Genomic DNA, 19,697 nt, shown 5'->3' with positions numbered 1-19,697 from the left:
TTGTTTAACCTGTAAAGTATGCTGACTCGTGACACAAATATATTTTAACTACCTGATTTCCTTTTAAATTACCATCTGCAAGAACCATTTTGGGCCAATTACCTTGAGTACAGGCCTTTGGAGAATCATTTTTTTTGAGAATCATTCATATTGCAGAATCATTAAATTTGCAGTGGATGGGAAAAGGGATTGCCACATTGTTGGATGTGAGCTAATACATCCAAGATAGGGCAGTGCTAATCGTACTTGAGTGATTTTCCTAGATGATGCTCTTTTATTTAATAGACCCTATAATTGACTGAAGAGATCTGGGAAAAACACATTTTGAAGAATCACAACTCCCTAGCGTCTCAGTTTTGATTTCTTGGAAATGCAAGTCTTTTGCCCGGTAGCGTGAGTGCTCATCAAAGGCTTTTTAAGGCTCATTTGCTCTTTGTTTCTATGGATGGAAAGTTAACACATCGCTGCGAGGCCCATTAGGTGCGGTGAAGCATAGACCTCTCAACCGGCTAATGTTTGTTCACATCAGGAAATCCCCATGCGGGTTTTTCAACAGCTTTTTCCCCCTTTCTCTTTTCTCGTGTCTTATGACGTTCAACACACCCTTGCACTTTATTGTCTAATGCCTCCATTTTTATTCACTTTTTATGTGTGCTTGCACTTGCCTTTTATTTACATACATGTTCTTTTCTATTAAACATTCTGTTTTTATTCTCTTTTTGATTTTGAATTCTATCATCGAGACAAACCTTCTTTTTTTTTTAGCTATTGACACATTAGTTGGTTGCCCATGTGCACTACTCAAGTGATTAATAGACCTATCATGATTTTGGAGCTAGCAGGATTATTTAAACATAACATTCAATATCCCATATGCCTTTATGTTATTGTCAGAAACCAAAGGAGCGGGTTTGCTTGTATTGGTGACACAGTGTGTAACAGGATCCACATCACTCCACTACGGTCTACAGTTACCTTATCATCTGGTACAACCATGGCACTTCTTTATGCAAAGCTTTTCAAATTTGATGAAATGAAGTGAATCCGCAGTAATGAGTGCATGCCGACACAAAAGATGCGGAAATTACGTCATCTAATCATGTGTCTTTCTCCATGCACACGTACATGCCAGAAACACTCCTCTTCCTGAAATGACTGTTGCACCGTTTTGCCAGGAACCATAATGATGAAATCACTTGCTAAACTCTTGGTTTCCAACATACTCTTTAAAAACTTTCGTAACAGACACCATCGTACCATTGTGTCTCTTACCTCTTGCTTTGCATCTACGAGCCTCTCTTGCGAGGACTGCTGTTTTTGAATGTCACAAAAGATTCTCAACTTATCCTCTCAGGTCTCAGGCAGACACTTTAGTTAAGCAGGTCCCCCCTGCCCCATACGCCAGCCTCCCCTTGAGAGGTGTAATGGAGACGGCAGATGAGAGGAGAGATACAGGCGTCATTGAATACAGGCGTACTCCTGCACATTGTGCCAGGCTGTGTCTGGTGGAAGCTAACACCCTGTTGTGTTTGAGGTTCGCTCGTGGCCGACCGATGCATCAAATCAGCTTGGGGGCATTCTCACATAGTACCTTGAGAAAAGAGCCAGCGCACCTTCTCAGAATGCTATAGACCTCTTGAAACTTTAATGACACACTGCTCCTCTTTTGAAGACTGTGGTACATGCTATCTTGGCGGTTTTGCAAGGGTGAGGTGATAATACGCTCATACATAAAGCCATCCACTGCTGTCGTGTCTCTGTGGAATTAACAGCCAGTAAGACGCTCCAATACTGCAGCTGCGTTCTTCCAGAGTGCTGTGACCTTATATAGAGATGCGAATGGAAAGAGCTCATCATCTGCACAGGTGGCTGGTTGCTGGGCTACAGGTGCAGGCTGACCTAGACTACAGAGTGTATTTCTCTCTGTGGTGATCTTTAGATAGATTGTGAGTTTTGATAAAGATGTTAATGTGAAACAGTGTGTGAAATCTAGAAACGGTTAGAATTTTTCTCACACACTTGCGGTTCTCATTAATGGCTGGTACTTCTTCTTTCACTGCTTGACGACACAGTCTGCCTTGTCGCTCTTATTAGACAAAGGCTAAAATTCTGACTGTTTTGACAATTTGCTTTTTTTATGTATGATGTTGAATGTCAGGTAAATCGGAAACATCTGAAAAAATCTGTGGGTATCTAGTAGGTAGCGTGTTCAATTTAAGAGATTAAAGGTGCTGTATGTAGTTTTTTTTTTACTGTACTAAAGCATAAAAGTACCATGATATGTTTGCAGAGATTTAGAGAATATGCTAAGTTCAAATATTTGGTTCTCTGAAAAGCAATACTGTTGAAATGCTTGTTCCGTGTCTGAATGTCTGTTTTTGTTTTGGTCTGTGTGATCCCGCCCACACTGCCAAATTACCCAATAGTATTTCGACACCGATTGCCAGTTGGTGGGAAACAACAGCGTATTGCAGCCATTGAAGCCAGCAAACGAATCTCTGCAATAAAAACATTGCACACGTATACTTTACATTAGCTGATCAACTTATGCTATCCATTGTCAGTTGCACTCTTTCCTGTTGCATGTTTTTAATTAGGTTACGTTGTGTTGACAACGAAGAGAATGGGCCGACTGATTCAAGCTGATAGAAGAGCAACTTTGACTGAAGTAACCACCCGTCGAGTCTGAGGAGGACGGGGCGGGGGAAACAACTCTCTCCAATATTTTGAATTTGGACTGCAGTACCCATTTAAACTATTAGCTGTCAATATAACATACTGCATCTTTAACCCTCTGGTGCTGTTCTGTCATTTTGGCCGCAAAAATGTACTTTATGTATTTTTTTTTAACTTTGTAAAGGTTTTGGCACTTGCTATGTACACACACACACACACACACACACACACACACACACACACACACACACACACGTATGGACATGATTCAAAAAGGTTAAATGGTCATGGAAAAACTAGTCACACTTGTATTGTTCGCAGTCAAAAATGACCGCATTGGAAATTAATGGGAGATTAATTTTACCTAGTGGAAACGTTTGGTACTGCAGTCAAACAAAATCTTTTTTTTTGGAGATATCAACCTCAAATTTGGAGCACAACTTTTTTTAGATTTATGGATTTGATTTTCTCACAGTAAGTCATGTTTTGGAAAATATGAATTTCATATAAAATGTAAAAATAAAATGTTTGTGCCATTTTCATAAACTTTAAACAAGTTTAAGTTGGAAATTTCATTTTCATGCATGCTCAAAAAATGGTTAAGTAATAAAGGGATCATAACTATTCCATAAATATAATTTAGTACCATAAAATCCTATAACTTTTTTTTTTAATAAAAACGTTGTTTTAGTTTGATAATTGTACATTTATTCAATATTTTTTTTTAAAGGTAATTTTTGTCCACTATGCAAGCAGCACCAGAGGGTTAAGTTCATGCAAATATTATAAAGAAATTGACACAATAAAAAATTAAAAAACATTTGAAAGAATACCACTTTTTGTAATGTATATAGTGTAATGTCTTACAATTGTCTTCATTCTGGGCCTTTCTGAGCAAATATTAATGTGATTAAATTTTATTTGGTTAATCTGCACATTGTGTAATGACATTTTTAACGGATTATCATATATTTGTATATACATATACTTTTTTTTTTTTTGGAGTCTCGTGCTCACAAAGTCTGAATTTATTTGATCAGAAATACAGTAAAAAACACTAACTTAAATATTATACACTCACCTAAAGGATTATTAGGAACACCTGTTCAATTTCTCATTAATGCAATTATCTAATCAACCAATCACATGGCAGTTGCTTCAATGCATTTAGGGGTGTGGTCCTGGTCAAGACAATCTCCTGAACTCCAAACTGAATGTCAGAATGGGAAAGAAAGGTGATTTAAGCAATTTTGAGCGTGGCATGGTTGTTGGTGCCAGACGGGCCGGTCTGAGTATTTCACAATCTGCTCAGTTACTGGGATTTTCACGCACAACCATTTCTAGGGTTTACAAAGAATGGTGTGAAAAGGGAAAAACATCCAGTATGCGGCAGTCCTGTGGGCGAAAATGCCTTGTTGATGCTAGAGGTCAGAGGAGAATGGGCCGACTGATTCAAGCTGATAGAAGAGCAACTTTGACTGAAGTAACCACCCGTTACAACCGAGGTATGCAGCAAAGCATTTGTGAAGCCACAACACGCACAACCTTGAGGCGGATGGGCTACAACAGCAGAAGACCCCACCGGGTACCACTCATCTCCACTACAAATAGGAAAAAGAGGCTACAATTTGCAAGAGCTCACCAAAATTGGACAGTTGAAGATTGGAAAAATGTTGCCTGGTCTGATGAGTCTCGATTTCTGTTGAGACATTCAGATGGTAGAGTCAGAATTTGGCGTAAACAGAATGAGAACATGGATCCATCATGCCTTGTTACCACTGTGCAGGCTGGTGGTGGTGGTGTAATGGTGTGGGGGATGCTTTCTTGCCACACTTTAGGCCCCTTAGTGCCAATTGGGCATCGTTTAAATGCCACGGCCTACCTGAGTATTGTTTCTGACCATGTCCATCCCTTTATGACCACCATGTACCCATCCTCTGATGGCTACTTCCAGCAGGATAATGCACCATGTCACAAAGCTCGAATCATTTCAAATTGGTTTCTTGAACATGACAATGAGTTCACTGTACTAAAATGGCCCCCACAGTCACCAGATCTCAACCCAATAGAGCATCTTTGGGATGTGGTGGAACGGGAGCTTCGTGCCCTGGATGTGCATCCCACAAATCTCCATCAACTGCAAGATGCTATCCTATCAATATGGGCCAACATTTCTAAAGAATGCTTTCAGCACCTTGTTGAATCAATGCCACGTAGAATTAAGGCAGTTCTGAAGGCGAAAAGGGGTCAAACACAGTATTAGTATGGTGTTCCTAATAATCCTTTAGGTGAGTGTAGTTTGAAAATATTGGTTTTCTATGTGAATATATTTTAAAATATAATTTATTCCTGTGATCAAAGCTGTATTTTCAGCATCATTACCCCAGTCTTCAGTGTCACATGATCCTTCAGAAATCATTCTAATAGGCTGATTCTCTGCTCAGAAACATTCATAACATTCTTATTAATATCAGTGTTTAAATCTTTTCAGAATTCTTTGATGAATAGCGAGTTCAAAAGAACACACGTTTGGTCAATATAATGCATCCTTGCTAAATATAAGTATTATTTTATTTCTGAAAAGAAATTTTACTGACTAACTTTCAAAAAGTAGTGTATATATATTCTACAGCTATATCCATATCTACAGTTGTACCTATAATTATAATTCTATCTATATTTACAGCTTTAGCTGTATCTATATCTAGCTTTTGTTACATCTATATTTACAGCTTTAGCTGTATCTATATCTAGCTTTCATTATATCTATATTTACAGCTTTAGCTGTATCTGTATCTATATCTAGCTTTCATTATATCTATATTTACAGCGTTAGCTCTACAGCTATGTTTAAATCTTTATCTACAGCTATTTATATATATCTATGTATGTAAACAAGGCGAGTACCAGTATTGTTTCAGTTCATGCAGTTTGTAGTCAATGAAGTGAAAAGAAAAAAAAGCACCACCAAACATCCTATGGGACCAATTAACAAATTTTACCTAAAGTAACCTTTTTATTTTCAAGCAATCTTTTTAGTCAGTGAAACAAGCTCTTCTTTATGAGCACAGTTGCAGCTGTGGTTGTCTGCGAGGCAGGTGTGAGGTGGTTTCTGTTAACCTGCGGACCGCAGTGTCTTGCTGCTCCATGATGTCACATGGGACCCAAGTGTGTTCCAGCCAGGGTTGCCATAGTGGCAGAACAGACGCCCCTGTGAGAAAGAGTCCAGACTCCCTTGCCATGATAACCAGTGTCTATTTATAGACAGCACTGTTTATTGCAGTGGGAGCGTTACGGCAACAAAGGGAGGGCACCGTCTGAAGCGTCTTTCTTTGTCCAGTAAGCCTTGAACATAATTTGCTTGTTGTTCTTAACCCTGTCTAGCGATGATAAGATAATGACCGGAGGAACCACTGGCTGGTATTTGAACTGAACAAGAAAACATGGCGTGCTTGTGTACAGTGTTTGTGTGCACTGTAGTTGGTTGTTTAACTGACACCACGCACACACACACACAACACTTTCATCGCCCACCCGTTTACAATGAAGTCACACATGGGGATTTCCTTTGCACTGTTCTCGCTTTGCATTCAGCGTGCAACGCTCGCTTGCGGACACAAAGGTTTAGAGAAAAATGCTTATGCTTAATTATCACATGCTTGTCCCTCATTGACGTACTTATTTCAATCTTCTGTGGCATCTGATTAGTCACTTTGAAACAGCTCTTTTCTTCTGAAGTCCTGTGAAACATGAAATGTGGCATGATATATTATTTATTTTTTTGCCCTGTTTTAATGTCTGAGGTCAACCTGTTTTTTCTCCAAGGATTTCAATCCACAGAGTTTCATATTAAGTAAATAAGAAAAGTTCATTAAGGAATAAAAACGAATTAGAGGACAGATTGTGTCATTTTAAAAAGCAAACAGATATATGACATCAGTGAGTCTCAGATCAGTGGTGACAGCAGTCTGTGTGTGATTGCCATCTACAGGTGAAGCTGGTGAAGTACATCAGTAAACAGTTAGAGTGGAAGCAGAGTGTTCCAGAGGGCGAGCGACCGCTGGTGCTGGACTCTTACCCACACCTCACAGACTGGCTCCACACCATCAACCTCCGGACAGAACTCATAGAGGTAGCAATATGTGTGTTTGTACTCAATGCATTTGTTTCTTAGTTCCTTTATTGCCTTGAGGAATTTTAAAGTTGACCATATTTCTCTGCTTCATGACCTGTATTTGCTAATGAACCATTTTTGGGTGGTTTTTTATTTTTTATTAATGTTGTATTTTTTTTAAGGGTTTTAGTTTACATATACAGTATAAGTGACTGTTTTTCCATACTTTAAGAATGTAGAATAAATATAAATAAATAAATACATGCATAAATAAATAAATAGGATAACATTCAAAATAATATTTAAAAGTTTTTCCCTCGATTTTGCATTATCTACTAACCATTTTATTAAACATCCCATAAGGCATTCTGTAAAGCATGGCCTCTTGTACCTAATTGCTGTTTCTGTTTATTTTATTATACAGCAATATTTAAAACATGAAGTTTGTTTCTGTCTATTTTACTATACAGCAATATGTAAGGCATGAAAGTACAATATAATCTCTTCTCTTTAAAAACAGGCTTGTTAAACTGTATCTTGTCCAAAATGTCTGTTATTGGAGGGTTTGGACAGGGGAGGAAAGATGTTTTGCTTGCTCGCTCGCTGTGGTCTCTGTGGCGTTCCAGCCCTCGGTGGATCCACACACCTGATCCCACTCCAAAGCTCAGAATGTGCAGTGTCAGCCACTGTGTTAAACTCTCCCGTCGGTCTGTTTTTAGACTCCAAAAGGGGTCTCTCTCTCTGCCAACCAAACCTCCCTCCCCCCCTCGCCCCCATACTGTCATACACAAAGCTGACCAGAACAGCACTGCATTCATGACTGCCTGGCAAATGCGTAGACTTATTTGTCTTCAATAGACAAGGAAACACACAAACAGGGAAATAAAGAGCGTATACAAGACTGAGGAACAAAACTTTAAAAATAAGAACAATTTTTCCTAGTGGGGACGAGAGAGGTCACTTTGCGGCTTGCCTCTGATTAGCTGACTGCTTCACTTCGGTCACTGCGGTAGGACAGCATGTTTATTTCCTCGTGTTTTTTATTGTCTCTCTCTTAGATGTCCCAAAATACTTGCCTTGTCGTTGTAAACAGTCCATTTCTGTCTGTCTGCCTGGTTTCACTTTATGGCCCAAATTTTCCAAGTGCTGACCCAATTGTACCAAAATTGTGTATTGTACAAAATTAAACAAAAATGTCTTTTAAATTAAATTAAAATGTATTGATATTAATAATTGTATTATTATATTAATAATTGTAATGATTTAAGAAAAATTTAATTATATTGGCAGTCAGAAAACATTGTGGTCAGCATAAACTATGTTTTTTCTTTTTGCAAGAAAATACATTTAATGTAGTCTGGAAAATATTTTGATTTACTTTGAATATAATTACAGTTATGTTGACTTTTATTTTGTTTTATTATTCTATTTTATTCCTATAGTCTGAGACCCAATTTTGAGTTAAGTTGCCCTAATCACTGCCCTAACTCGATAAGTTTGTTCTTTGCTGTATCACACCAGGCTGCTAGAGAGTGATTCACAGGGCAGGAATGCATGCATGTGGCAGGACACCCATAGGCAGCCTGCCCCTCTCAGAGAGGACAGAATGGGATAGAACTTTCTCAGGAAGCGCAGAGGAATGCTATTCCTCTTGCACTCTCAGAAAAAAAATGGTACAAAAGCGGTATCCGGGACGGGACCCTTTAAAAAGGTACAAATATGTACCTTTGAGGAACTAATTTGCATTAGGTGTACCTTTTGAAAGGGTACCTCCCCAGTGACCTTTTTTCTGAGAGTGTGTGGCCATCAAGGTGGGACTACGGCCAATTTGGTTGTATTTGCATGATTCATTGGAGATATTTTGCATATGTGTGGCTTGTGGTTCCTGGTGCGTCTACTGAACTGCTAGGAAACACCCTTGATATTGTTACTGCTTTGTGAGTATTTGTTTACATTGCAGTTACTAGAAATAGAGAACTATCTAGGGTGTCATCATACTGTGACTGATTATAATCATGTGTGTTATATAAAAACTGTTATCATACTTTATATCTGAGCATGTTTAGTCATACTGACGTCATGATGTCACAACCTGCTTCATCTGATATCATGCTCTATATGAAATTACAGTTGACCTACAAGTATTAGCAGGGGTGCCGCCAGAAATTCTGGGCCCTATGGAAACCAACATTTCTGGGCCCCCTACATTTTTTACAGATAAAATGTAACCCAATAAATATGCCCTGTATACTTTAAAAAAGATACTTGGCACATTGCGTAGTTAAAATGTCTAAAGATGAGTACAAAGCCTACAAAAACAAGAAGAAAAAAAATATTTGTATAAGTCAAACACACACGTAATAACCATATTATTTCTATTGGCCTATTTAGTTTTCATAATATAAAATATTAAATTATCTATTTTGTAAACTCCTTATAGCCAATGGTTACTACAGACATGTTTTATTCAGTTTTTTATATTATTTTTTTCTGGGGCATTTTATTCATAGCCTATTAAGAACGTCAAGTTTGACATGATCGTAGCAGCAGCACTGTCACTTCACAGAACACACGACACACACAGCAAACTGATTTTGTGATTTTTGAAGCGTAGGCTATAGATTACTTTTAGTTTTGTAAAGTTATCATCATGTGGCGAACACAGTAGATAAGACGTGTTGAGAGGCTTCAATCTTCGTGAAGTTTCGCGCTCAGGCTCACCTTGTTCAGCTGAAGGTCCTTGCACACTGAATCCGAAATTTTCGCATGCGTTTTTTCGTATCCGTCATTCTGTGGCTCTAAACTGTCAAAACACCATTCAAACCCTTGTTACGGATGCGAAAAACGCAGAAAATCGAACCTGATCCGATTTTTTTTTTTTTTTTTTGGGACTAAAGTTTCGGAGGCAGTGTGCAAGTGTGATTGACACAACGTGAGGTTGTATTTATTTTTTTAACGTGCTAAAATATCGGACGCGAATTTCGCACGGGGGGAGAAGGAGGACGTGGGTGTGCAGCAGCCGTTGAATCTGTGTAGAGCTATTTTTGTGTAGAGAGACATGATAACCCAGAGATGTTATTATTGTTGGATGTAAATCATAATTCAGTAATTATTTTACTAAGCTAGCTAGATAAAAGCAGGTCATGTAGCAACAAAAATAAGTAACTCTGAAAGTTTTGGAATACAGGAATAGGGCAAGCTACCTTTCTTTTTGAAAAACTGTGTGACATACTGTCGACTTCGGCGTTCTCTGTCTTCTCTTTCCTTTTCTTTTTTAATGCCCTAACTTTTGATGTGACCTGCCTGCGTGTGTCACTGTCTGCGCTGCATCATAGCAAGTGCAATAAGCAAGAGACGCTACACTAGCGATCGTAGCTCGGACAGCGCAGGTGGAATGAACCATTGTAAGGGGGAGGGGTGTGACTGAAACAGTAAATATATTATTTGTTTTTTTAAATATTAAATCTATGGTCAAAACGGACAAAATACACATTTAGTGCATGAGGGGCCCTAGCACATTTAATGTATGTATAAAAAAGAGAAAAGAAATAAGAAAAGAAAAAGGGGGTCTGCTCTTCTGGGCCCTAAATCAGCCTGGGCCCTTAGAATCGTCCTAACCTTCCACCCCTTTACGGCGCCCTTGAGTATTAGGCATTAAAGCACACAAGTATGTATAGCATCTGTAAGCTAATGATACTAGCACTTTTTTTATAACTAATGTCACTCTTCTTTTTTAACTAATTATTTATACCGTGCTTTTTAGTTCTTGTATGAAGTCACTCAGTTCCCCTTAGGTTTTGCTTGAAATAATGCTTGTGCTATATTTCTTTAAAATAAACACTACTTTGGTTTAAACATTTGTTATGTAAGGCAATAACATTTAGAATTTAAGTCCAAATACTTTCGGGGCATATGTAACCATCTGATCATATCCAGGGTTATTATCATCAAGTGGAAATATTAAAAACATTTTTGTTCATTGAAATAAAGCTGAAATAGTTTAATTATTAATATAAATATTAGATGCAGCACTAAAATTAACCACTGGAAGTAAATGTTAAAAAACTGACAAAGTCAAATCTAAATAGTAATATTTAAAAAAGACAATTTTTTTTTTTTACAAAAGCACAAAACAAAGTTTCTAAAGAATAAAAAAAAATATATACAAATATACAAATGAAAGCTAATTCAAAATATTAATACAAAATATAATAGTAATTCTAAAATAACACAGATTAATACGTAACTGTTGTGTGCGAGAGTCAATGAGCAATAACCCAGAGTTGACGTCACTACACTTTATTTTGTATATTGTGACTCATTCCTTGATGTTCCCAGCTGCCACAGTCTGATGGGATTTCCCATTGCTCAATAACAGTGAGTGAGTGGAGCAACAACCATGATGCACCATTCAATTTTGTGTTTCTATATTTCTTGTTGCTATATTTTGTAGTGGTGACTGACTATGAGTTGCTTATAATGGTATATAATGCTGATATTAAATTAACCAGGGTTTAGAGCATGTGAATTTAGGCAGTCCAAAACATGCCAACGTGTGTTATGGAGTAAAAGTCTAAAGGGCACAGGCAGGAGTGGTTGTCTGAGTCATATTTCTTTTTTGTGGGTCACATCCTGTGGATCCACTACAGGCCTTCCTTAAGGCAAAGATAAAGAGAAAGAGATAGAAAGAAAAAAGAGTCTGTGACAAAAGCAATCTCACCCAAACCTCTGTTTCCTGTGCTGTACCCCCTTTCTTGCTCTTCTTTGTTCCTCTAATGTGGCCTCTCTTTTGGCCCAGGATGATCACTCATGCACAAAATGGATGGTGACAGGTCAAAGAACGACTTAGGCCAGCCTATCCCTCATTAATCTTAGTTTCACACAGTCACAAAGACATCCTGCTAAGTTAATAGCATCATAAATGGTTCTTTTTGTAGAACATGTGGAATTTGTGATGTCGGCTCAGTTAGCGGTTGTGGGCAAGGATGACAAGGATGTTCAAAACTGCATATTTCTGAAATCAACTAGTCAGATAATCTGTTTTAAGGAATCTTTGTATAAGTAGGCTGGTTTCAAGTTCACCTGACCAATTAAATTAGAACTTTTGATTGGTCGATTGATTGATTGTCATAGACACAAGTTGTTAAAAATCATCTTTCATATCTTTGGTCGGAGGTTTTCTTCAGGACTATTTTATTTCTGGGAGAAATTGGTCTTTTGATTATTAAATTATGGCACTGTGGCTCAATTGACCACTTTAACCGCATGGAAAACGATATGTCAAACCTGTCAAATTTAGTTGCATTTATTTATTTATACTACATGGGGGAAAAAATTATACAAATTTGTCATACACAAAAGTTGTCAAAAAGTGTTTTTGGTTCTATTTCTTCTGGACTACCACTATACCCCTTCCAAATAAATAAATAAATAATGTGGTTAGTTAGCTGCATATTGCCCCTGAGCCGACTAGTTGACCACTGCAACCCATACTTAGTTGAGACAAGGGATGTTAATCTGCACACAGGAAACTGAACGGCTTAGTTGGTGACCATGTGTTTTTAGGAGGAGTGTCCAGAGCTGTAGAGAAACTTCCCAGGCATGTTCACAGGAAGGATAGAGGGGAGGGACGTTGGGGAAAGGGAGGAGGGACGGGGTGAGTAGGAGGGGAAGTTTGTGTTGGAAGGGAGCAGCTCTCACAGCGTGACTGACTTCTGAGGAGAGACTTTGATTTGGTGTTTCTGGGATATGAGATTTAGGAAAGGACAACTTCAGTGGAGAATCTCTCGTGGTATAGTATTCTTGACTGCTTCATGTTTTGGAGTCTCATTTTAAGACTGTTTTGTTTTTGATGTTTGTCGGTTTCCTGCCTGCATGCAAGTGGAGTATCAAGAGCCTCTGTGGTCATAGAAAGTCTGCAAACGAAATTAGCAATGGCAGATATCTACTAACGCTATGTTTGAACACATCAGGCTTATGTCAAGAGGCTTGCAAACTCACAAGCTTGTGAGGAAGTTCCTCATTTGCTATTTGTTTGAGATACTTATCAAGTTAAAATTCCACTGAAGGGCTTTTTGAGGGAGGCTTTGGGATTTTTAGCTATTTATTTTGTTTGTGAGAACACATTTTGGCACTTTTTCTGATTGATTGTAGTCTCACTCTACTAACAGACCAGCAGTAACCATCACTGTCAACGACTTATTCGTAATAATTATTTGTTGGGGGAGTTTACCTGGATGATTTGAATTGTGGTGGGTGGGAGTTTGTGTGTGTGTTTGTTTGGACGGAAACTTGCATAAAATGCTGCGTCTTGCTTTTATGTTCAAGCATCACTCCCTGTGTTACGTCAGCTCATAAACTCAGGTAAAAGGCATGTTCAGACATCACCTCGGTATCGGTATGTGTCATTTCACCTGCTCTCTGCCCCGGCTTGTCTGTTTTTTACACAGCAATTCAAGTACTTATTAACTCATATGTATACAAGTCGTATAGATCAACCGAGATCTGTATTTTACACTCTCATTATGTACATGTCCCTGTTGTGAGAAAAGAGAAATAGAGAAATAAACAATAATATGTCCATTAGATTCATTTTTATTTATGTTTATGGAAAGGCTCTGCTTCCAGCTGTAAGGTAAATGTGTGAAGAGATCTGTGCTCTTAATTCTGAGATCTCTGGCTGTTGTTCAAAAAGGAAGTCTCCATAAGGATGCTGGAAGATTCCCATTCCCCTGAGTGCCCTGCATGCCATTTAGAAGGCAGTTTCACTTGTTTATGCTGTAATACAAACACAATTACATGTGTAAAGGAGGAAATGGCACTTTTATTTTACATTTAATTGTTATTATTTTTAACTCTACATATTTAGAAAATGTTTGTATTTTAATAACAATATATATTTATCAATATATAATTGATGCATTTGTGTATTTATTTTGAGTATAGTTTATGTAAGGGATAATCCACGGCTAGCAGTGCATTAAACGATTTTAATGCACGACATGGAGGCAAAGAACCACCCGACTCGTTTTAATGCGCAGCTAGCTGTTGATTATCCCGGTTATACCATGGCATTGACAACTTAAAGTTGTTTCTGATGTTTGCAGCGCAATATTTGACTGAAAGAGTAAAAAATTTGTTATTTTTGTCAGTTACAGCTCGTTAGATCTAGCATTCTGCCAGCTTTGAATGAGACGCAGAGATAAAGTAGTGCATAATATTACTCTTATTTGAATTTAATGAACTGTAGCTTTTATTTGAATAAATTATCGCGAGAGAGATAGAGCGAGAGATGCATGTGTGAATTACCTGTCTCTTCAGGATCTCTCTCAATGAACAACTTTGCTGTGAGTTTAATTACTTAAAAACCAGTGATGTCACCACCTTGTATTACATTCGTCTTCCAGCTCAACATATAAATTAAGCTTTGTCTTAAATGTAAATTGAGGATAACAATGAAAGTGATAGCCTTCCGTTCCCACATGTTTGATATTCTTTCAGATGGGAACACCCAAATGTTAAGGTGATAAGATTGTTTGAAATCCCTGATAGTCATATTCATGCATCCTTTTTTAACACAGGATGGTTCTTGATGACCACTCCCACGCTATAAGTGATATAGTATCACTCCAGTGGTACTATTTACATATTACTGAGATCGGGAGGAACTGTCCCTATGAAAATTAAGCTCTTTTTAGGGAAGGAGCATATTCTAATACATATCTTGGAGTGAAATCTGGGTCTTCAGACTATAATTTCTTGCAGTAATGTAAGAAAAATGATGAGGACTTTAAAGATCTTGATGAAGAAGTGGGTTCATCTGTGCCAGAATGAACAGAGAGAATAATCCCTGCTCAAACATTTTATACTGTATTACATTCGACTTCACTGAGGTGAGGATTGAGTCTGGCCACTCGGTTGAGTGTTGCAGTGATGTTTCTCCCATCTCCATATGGAGCGTAATCAAAGTGACCATCAGCGTCCTGGTTATCACTCTAACCAAGGCCCTTCTTAATCAATTGCTCAGTTTGGCTAGAAGGCCTTCTCTAGGAAGTGTCCCGGTTGTTCCAAAAATCTCCCATTAAGGATTATGGAGGCTACATGCTTCTGTGAACCTTCAGCTTTGTAGTCTTCCCCAGATCTTGTACCTGAGCTCTACAGGCAGTTCCTTTGACATGTCTTGGTTTTTGCTCTGGTATGCATTTTCAGCTGTCACAACTTTTATTGAGAGGTGTGTGCCTTTCCAAATCATACCCATTCAATTGAATTTGCCCCAGGTTAACTCAACTCGGAAGTGTAGTAACATCCACAAGTGAAATTGGAATGCTCCTGAGCTAAATTTCAAGTGTCCCAGACCTAGAAAAGGGTATGAATACTTATGCAATGTTTTTATTTCAGTTTTTTTTCACAGTTTTTAAGTTATCACAAAACTGTTTTGCTTCATCATATGATGTATGGTGTGTATATTAATAATAAAAAAAAAAGTAATTGAAAAAGGCAGCAACATAAAATGAGAAAAAAATAAGGCATTTGAATACTTTCTCAAGGCACAGTATTTTTAGGCTATTTGCATTTAAATTGCAAAAAAAAAATGTGTGTGTATATATAATGATACATTTTTAATGAAATATTTATGTTTCTACTCAATTCTACTTTTTTTTAAAATATAAACATTTAAATGGTGGCTGTCATAAAAAACATGACTGATTTATTCAAAAATACATTAAACATTGAAGAACAGGTTAAGTGAAAATACAATGAATTTGCAATATAATGCATACATTTAGCAAAATGCTCCTCTCTAGGGCTCATTTTTCTAGCTGACTAACAAGTTTTGAATGGCTTTTCTGAGGTAAATGTAATATTACGTGACATTGTTTACGAGCTGTTTTATTGACGTCTTTCAGGGGTTGCGCGGTTACATGAGACATGATGTGGATTTCTGTATCTTTATTTACTGTTTCAATTTCGTCAAATAAAATTGACAAATTGAAAGCTGAGATTTGGTTTCATATCAGAGATAACAACATTTATTGAATGGGAGGTACGCTACAAAGCTTCTTTCATTCATCAACTGAAATTAAGAATCGATTTCAGCTCTTTAAAATGAGTATCAATTAAATTTGAGAAATCCATATTTTTAACCTAGCCCTATCTCATGCGTCCTGTTATCTATTCATTTACCATGGAGACCACACTGACCACAGTGACAACTGTTGCTGGGCAGCTTCTCAGTCATGCGTTTGAGTAAGCATGTGTGTGTTGGGTGAGAATTGAAATACGGCAGGGAGACGCCAAAGAGCTCAGGAATGTTGTAGGGTGGAGGAATGTAACAGAGATGGTGGACAGTGAAAGAAAACTGGACTGTGCAGGGTATCTGGACATTGGCTCAGTGTGGTGCCATGCGATGCCAGCAGTCTTAGTGGCAGCGAGGGGATTGTATGGGGCTTTATCACCTAATCTTTCTCTAATTACTATGTAGACTCCATTCTGTCTGTTTACTAGAGCCACATCAGTTTGCACAGAAATACCAAAGACTGGTCAAATAAGACAATATTGAGTCAAGAAGTAATATCTGGTGCTGTTTACTGAATAAATATCAGCTTACAAGAGTAATGTACAGTTAATTATCTGTCCATTTCTGACTATATGTAATGATCATCGTTTTATTCTGTCTTCCAGGCAGTCCCTGCGAAGCTGTCCCTGGATGCTCTGCTGCAAATGTCCAGTGCCCAGGTGGAAGACACCATGAAAAGACTGGGCTCTAGCAGTGAGGAGTGTTCCCGCATCACCGCTGCCCTCTCCTGTCTCAAGAGCGCTACTAACACAGGTCACTGCTGACTCCTTCCTCTTTCCACTCTTCATGCGGCCCCTGCTCTAGGCTTTTTACCTGCCTTTTAATTCTATAATTTATAATAAGTGTACATTTGCTCCAAATTGGTTGATTGTTTTTGTGCCACTACTGTTCAAAAGTTGAAGTTTGTTTTTTGTTTTGTTTTTTAAGAAAAAATTATACTTTTAAATGATAAGGATGCATTAAATTGATTAAAAGTGACAGTAAAGACATTAATAATGTTACAAATTATTTCTATTTCAAATAAATGCTGTTATTTAAAACTTTCTATTCATCAAAGAATCCTGACAAAAAACATCACTGCTTTCAAAAATAAATAAAAATGAAGCAGCACTACAACTGTTTTTAACATTGACAATAATAAGAAATGTTTCTTGAGCAGCAAATCAGTATAATAGAATGATTTGCGAAGGATCATGTGACACTGAAGACTGGAGTAATGAAGCTGAAAATTCAGCTTTGCATCACAGGAATAAATTACTTTTTTAAAATATATTCAAATAGATGATGATGAGATGCGCATGCTGAGATGATATTTGACAAAATCTCATATGGAAGCACACAAAAAATTTCGAACTATCGCCAATGTTAGCAAGATTGGAAGCAAAACTTTTAATTTATGACCCATTGTTATTATTATGACCCAGTGCTATTATTATTATTAAATAAATAATATTTTTAGTTATTATTAACTAAAAATCTATAAAATAATTATTTATTAATTTGTCAATTGAAATAAAGCTGAAATAAAATATCAATATTACATGGAAAAACTTAAGTTGAAGTACTAAAATAACTAAAAACGTAAATAAAAATTTATTAAATTTAAATTAAAGCTAAATATTTAATAATAATAATGACAAAAGCACATAACACAATTACAAATTTTTTTATTTAAATGGAATCTCAAAATATAAAAATAAAAGATAATTCAAATTATTAATAAATGCTATAATTGTTTATAAATAATACTAAAAATACCACTTTTAGTCAAGGTTTGCTGCCCTGTATTGATCATCCACCTGTTCCTGAATTGTCCTAAAGTCTCTCGCTTTTTGTGTTTTAACAGGAGGACTTCTCAGGAAAGAGGGCATCCCGTGGATTGCAGAACCCACTAAACGTGACAGTACCTCTGCTGACCCGCTGTCTTGTTCTATGCGTGCACCTCAGTCTTACAGTCCCAACCCAATCATCTGGCCCCCTTCTTCTGCTTTGCCTGCCCCTCGTTCCTGCGTCTCCGTGTCTGCCCTACCCTCAATGGACTTCCCTACAATTGTCCACACTCGCTGTGATGTGCTGACAGACCCCTTCTCGTCCTCCCCGCAGCTGAACCACTGCACCTCCCGGCTGCAGCTGTCCACCCCTCCAGCCACCCCACCACCCAAAAAGTCCGGCAAGCTGAAGCCCCCACGAACTCCACCACCCCCCTCCCGCAAGCTGCTAAACCTCTTTCCCAGCATCACCCTCACACGCAGCAAGAGCCAGAGCCAACTGGCCAACCGGATAGATGACCCTACACCCAGCAAGTAAGTTCAGCACTCATTAATATTTCATTTATCAATGTATTGCTCCATGGCATGATGATCTCTTCTCAAAGTTTGCTTTGAGAGAGTTTATTTTGATGAATAAGTGGTAAAGTATTGTTAAGTATGACAGGATTTGTGTGAGTGTGCTTCTGGAATTTAAGGTGTCTTTAAAAGTGATTGTCTAGATTAGAGCAACATTTGCTATTTGACACCTGCATATTATTTGAATGCAAACTAGATTTGCATTTCTGAAATTGCAGAAGGAAATCCAAGTGCTGGCACTGGTTCTGTGTAAATGAAATGCCCTATCAGACCTATCAGTTGTCAGTCAGCTACACACAGAAATCAGAAATCACACAGTCACTGTGTGTGTGGCTATAAATGATTTAACACATGCAAAACAAAACAAAAAATGACCAATCACAATGCAGTTTTCAAATACACCACTATTCAAAGGTTTGGGGTCTGTAAACGTTTTTGAAAGAAGTCTCTTACCATACCCTACAGTACATTTTCTCAGGATTATTTGATTAATTTAAAGTTAGAAATAGAAATAGAAATATTTTTTAACCTTATCAAATGTCTCTACTGTCACTTTTGATCAATTTAATGCATCCTTGCTGAATAAAAGCGATTAATTTAAGAAAACTCTTACTGACCGCAAACTTTTGAATGGTAGTGTAGATCCATTTACATCCATTTGATGGCACTTTCACTGCTGTCTGTAACTAAAATGCATCCATTTGGACATTAGCCTGCATCTTCTATTGATTTCCCCCCCCCCCCCCCCCCCCCCCCCTTTCTGATACAGCCTAATTCTATAATGTCATTCTATAATGATGTCAGAAACACTTTACCTCATTGTACATTCATGAAGTAATGCACTGAGGAGGTGATGGGAGTGGAATACATTCATCTGAAGGGTGTGACTATTTAAAGATAAAGTCTAAAGCATTAGTCACAGGGCTAACAGTAACATGAAACTACACAACAATATATGCTGACATGTGTTGACTTTTAATCTTGATGTAACTGTGAATTTCCAGACTCCATTCCACACATAATGAATATTCTGTCATTGTTTAGTCACCCTCATGTTGCTCCAAACCTGTCTGACTTTGTTTCCTCAGTGCTGGTTGCCCTTTTCCGTGCACTTACAACGAATGGGCACTGGAGCTTTCGAGCTTAGAAAATTATGCAAAAGCACCATCAAATGTAATATACGGATGATTAGTGTACATTATTCCTAGTCTTCTAAAGCTATATGATAAAGCCATAAAGGAACAGAATGAGATTTATAATTTACATTCAGTGGGCTGTGACTTATTCATTGAATCGGTGAGATCTGTCCAAATTGCCAGTGAAAAACATCTTAAAGGATGGTTTGCATAAAGCTATCTTATGGAGTTTAGAAAGCTTGGAACATAGCTTAAAATAACGTCATATGGACCACTTTTATGATACTTTTATGGTGCTTTATTGGCTTTTGACAACCCCATTCTTCATTACACTGACATGAGTGGCCTGG

At 37.6% G+C, this 19,697-nt stretch overlaps 1 protein-coding gene across 6 annotated transcripts in view; it reads left to right on the top strand.

Annotated features, from left to right (window-relative positions):
- The window catches only part of ksr1b (kinase suppressor of ras 1b), a 42,707-nt gene that overhangs the window by 9,584 nt on the left and 13,426 nt on the right, over positions 1-19,697 (top strand). For 4 of the 6 annotated variants that reach the window (XM_082179692.1, XM_082179691.1, XM_082179693.1 and 1 more), the window contains exons 2-4: positions 6,668-6,808; positions 16,472-16,619; positions 17,713-18,169. In XM_082179692.1, the coding sequence (XP_082035818.1) occupies positions 6,668-6,808; positions 16,472-16,619; positions 17,713-18,169 (746 nt within the window). Of the gene's footprint in view, positions 1-6,667; positions 6,809-7,193; positions 7,800-12,425; positions 12,582-16,471; positions 16,620-17,712; positions 18,170-19,697 lie in introns of those variants that run through there. The other 2 variants (XM_082179696.1, XM_082179695.1) reach the window with 2 other exon arrangements.

This window comes from Leuciscus leuciscus (assembly GCF_965113295.1).
Source record: "Leuciscus leuciscus genome assembly, chromosome: 9".
Lineage (NCBI taxonomy): Eukaryota > Metazoa > Chordata > Actinopteri > Cypriniformes > Leuciscidae > Leuciscus > Leuciscus leuciscus.
This window is presented reverse-complemented; position numbering and strand designations above follow the sequence as displayed.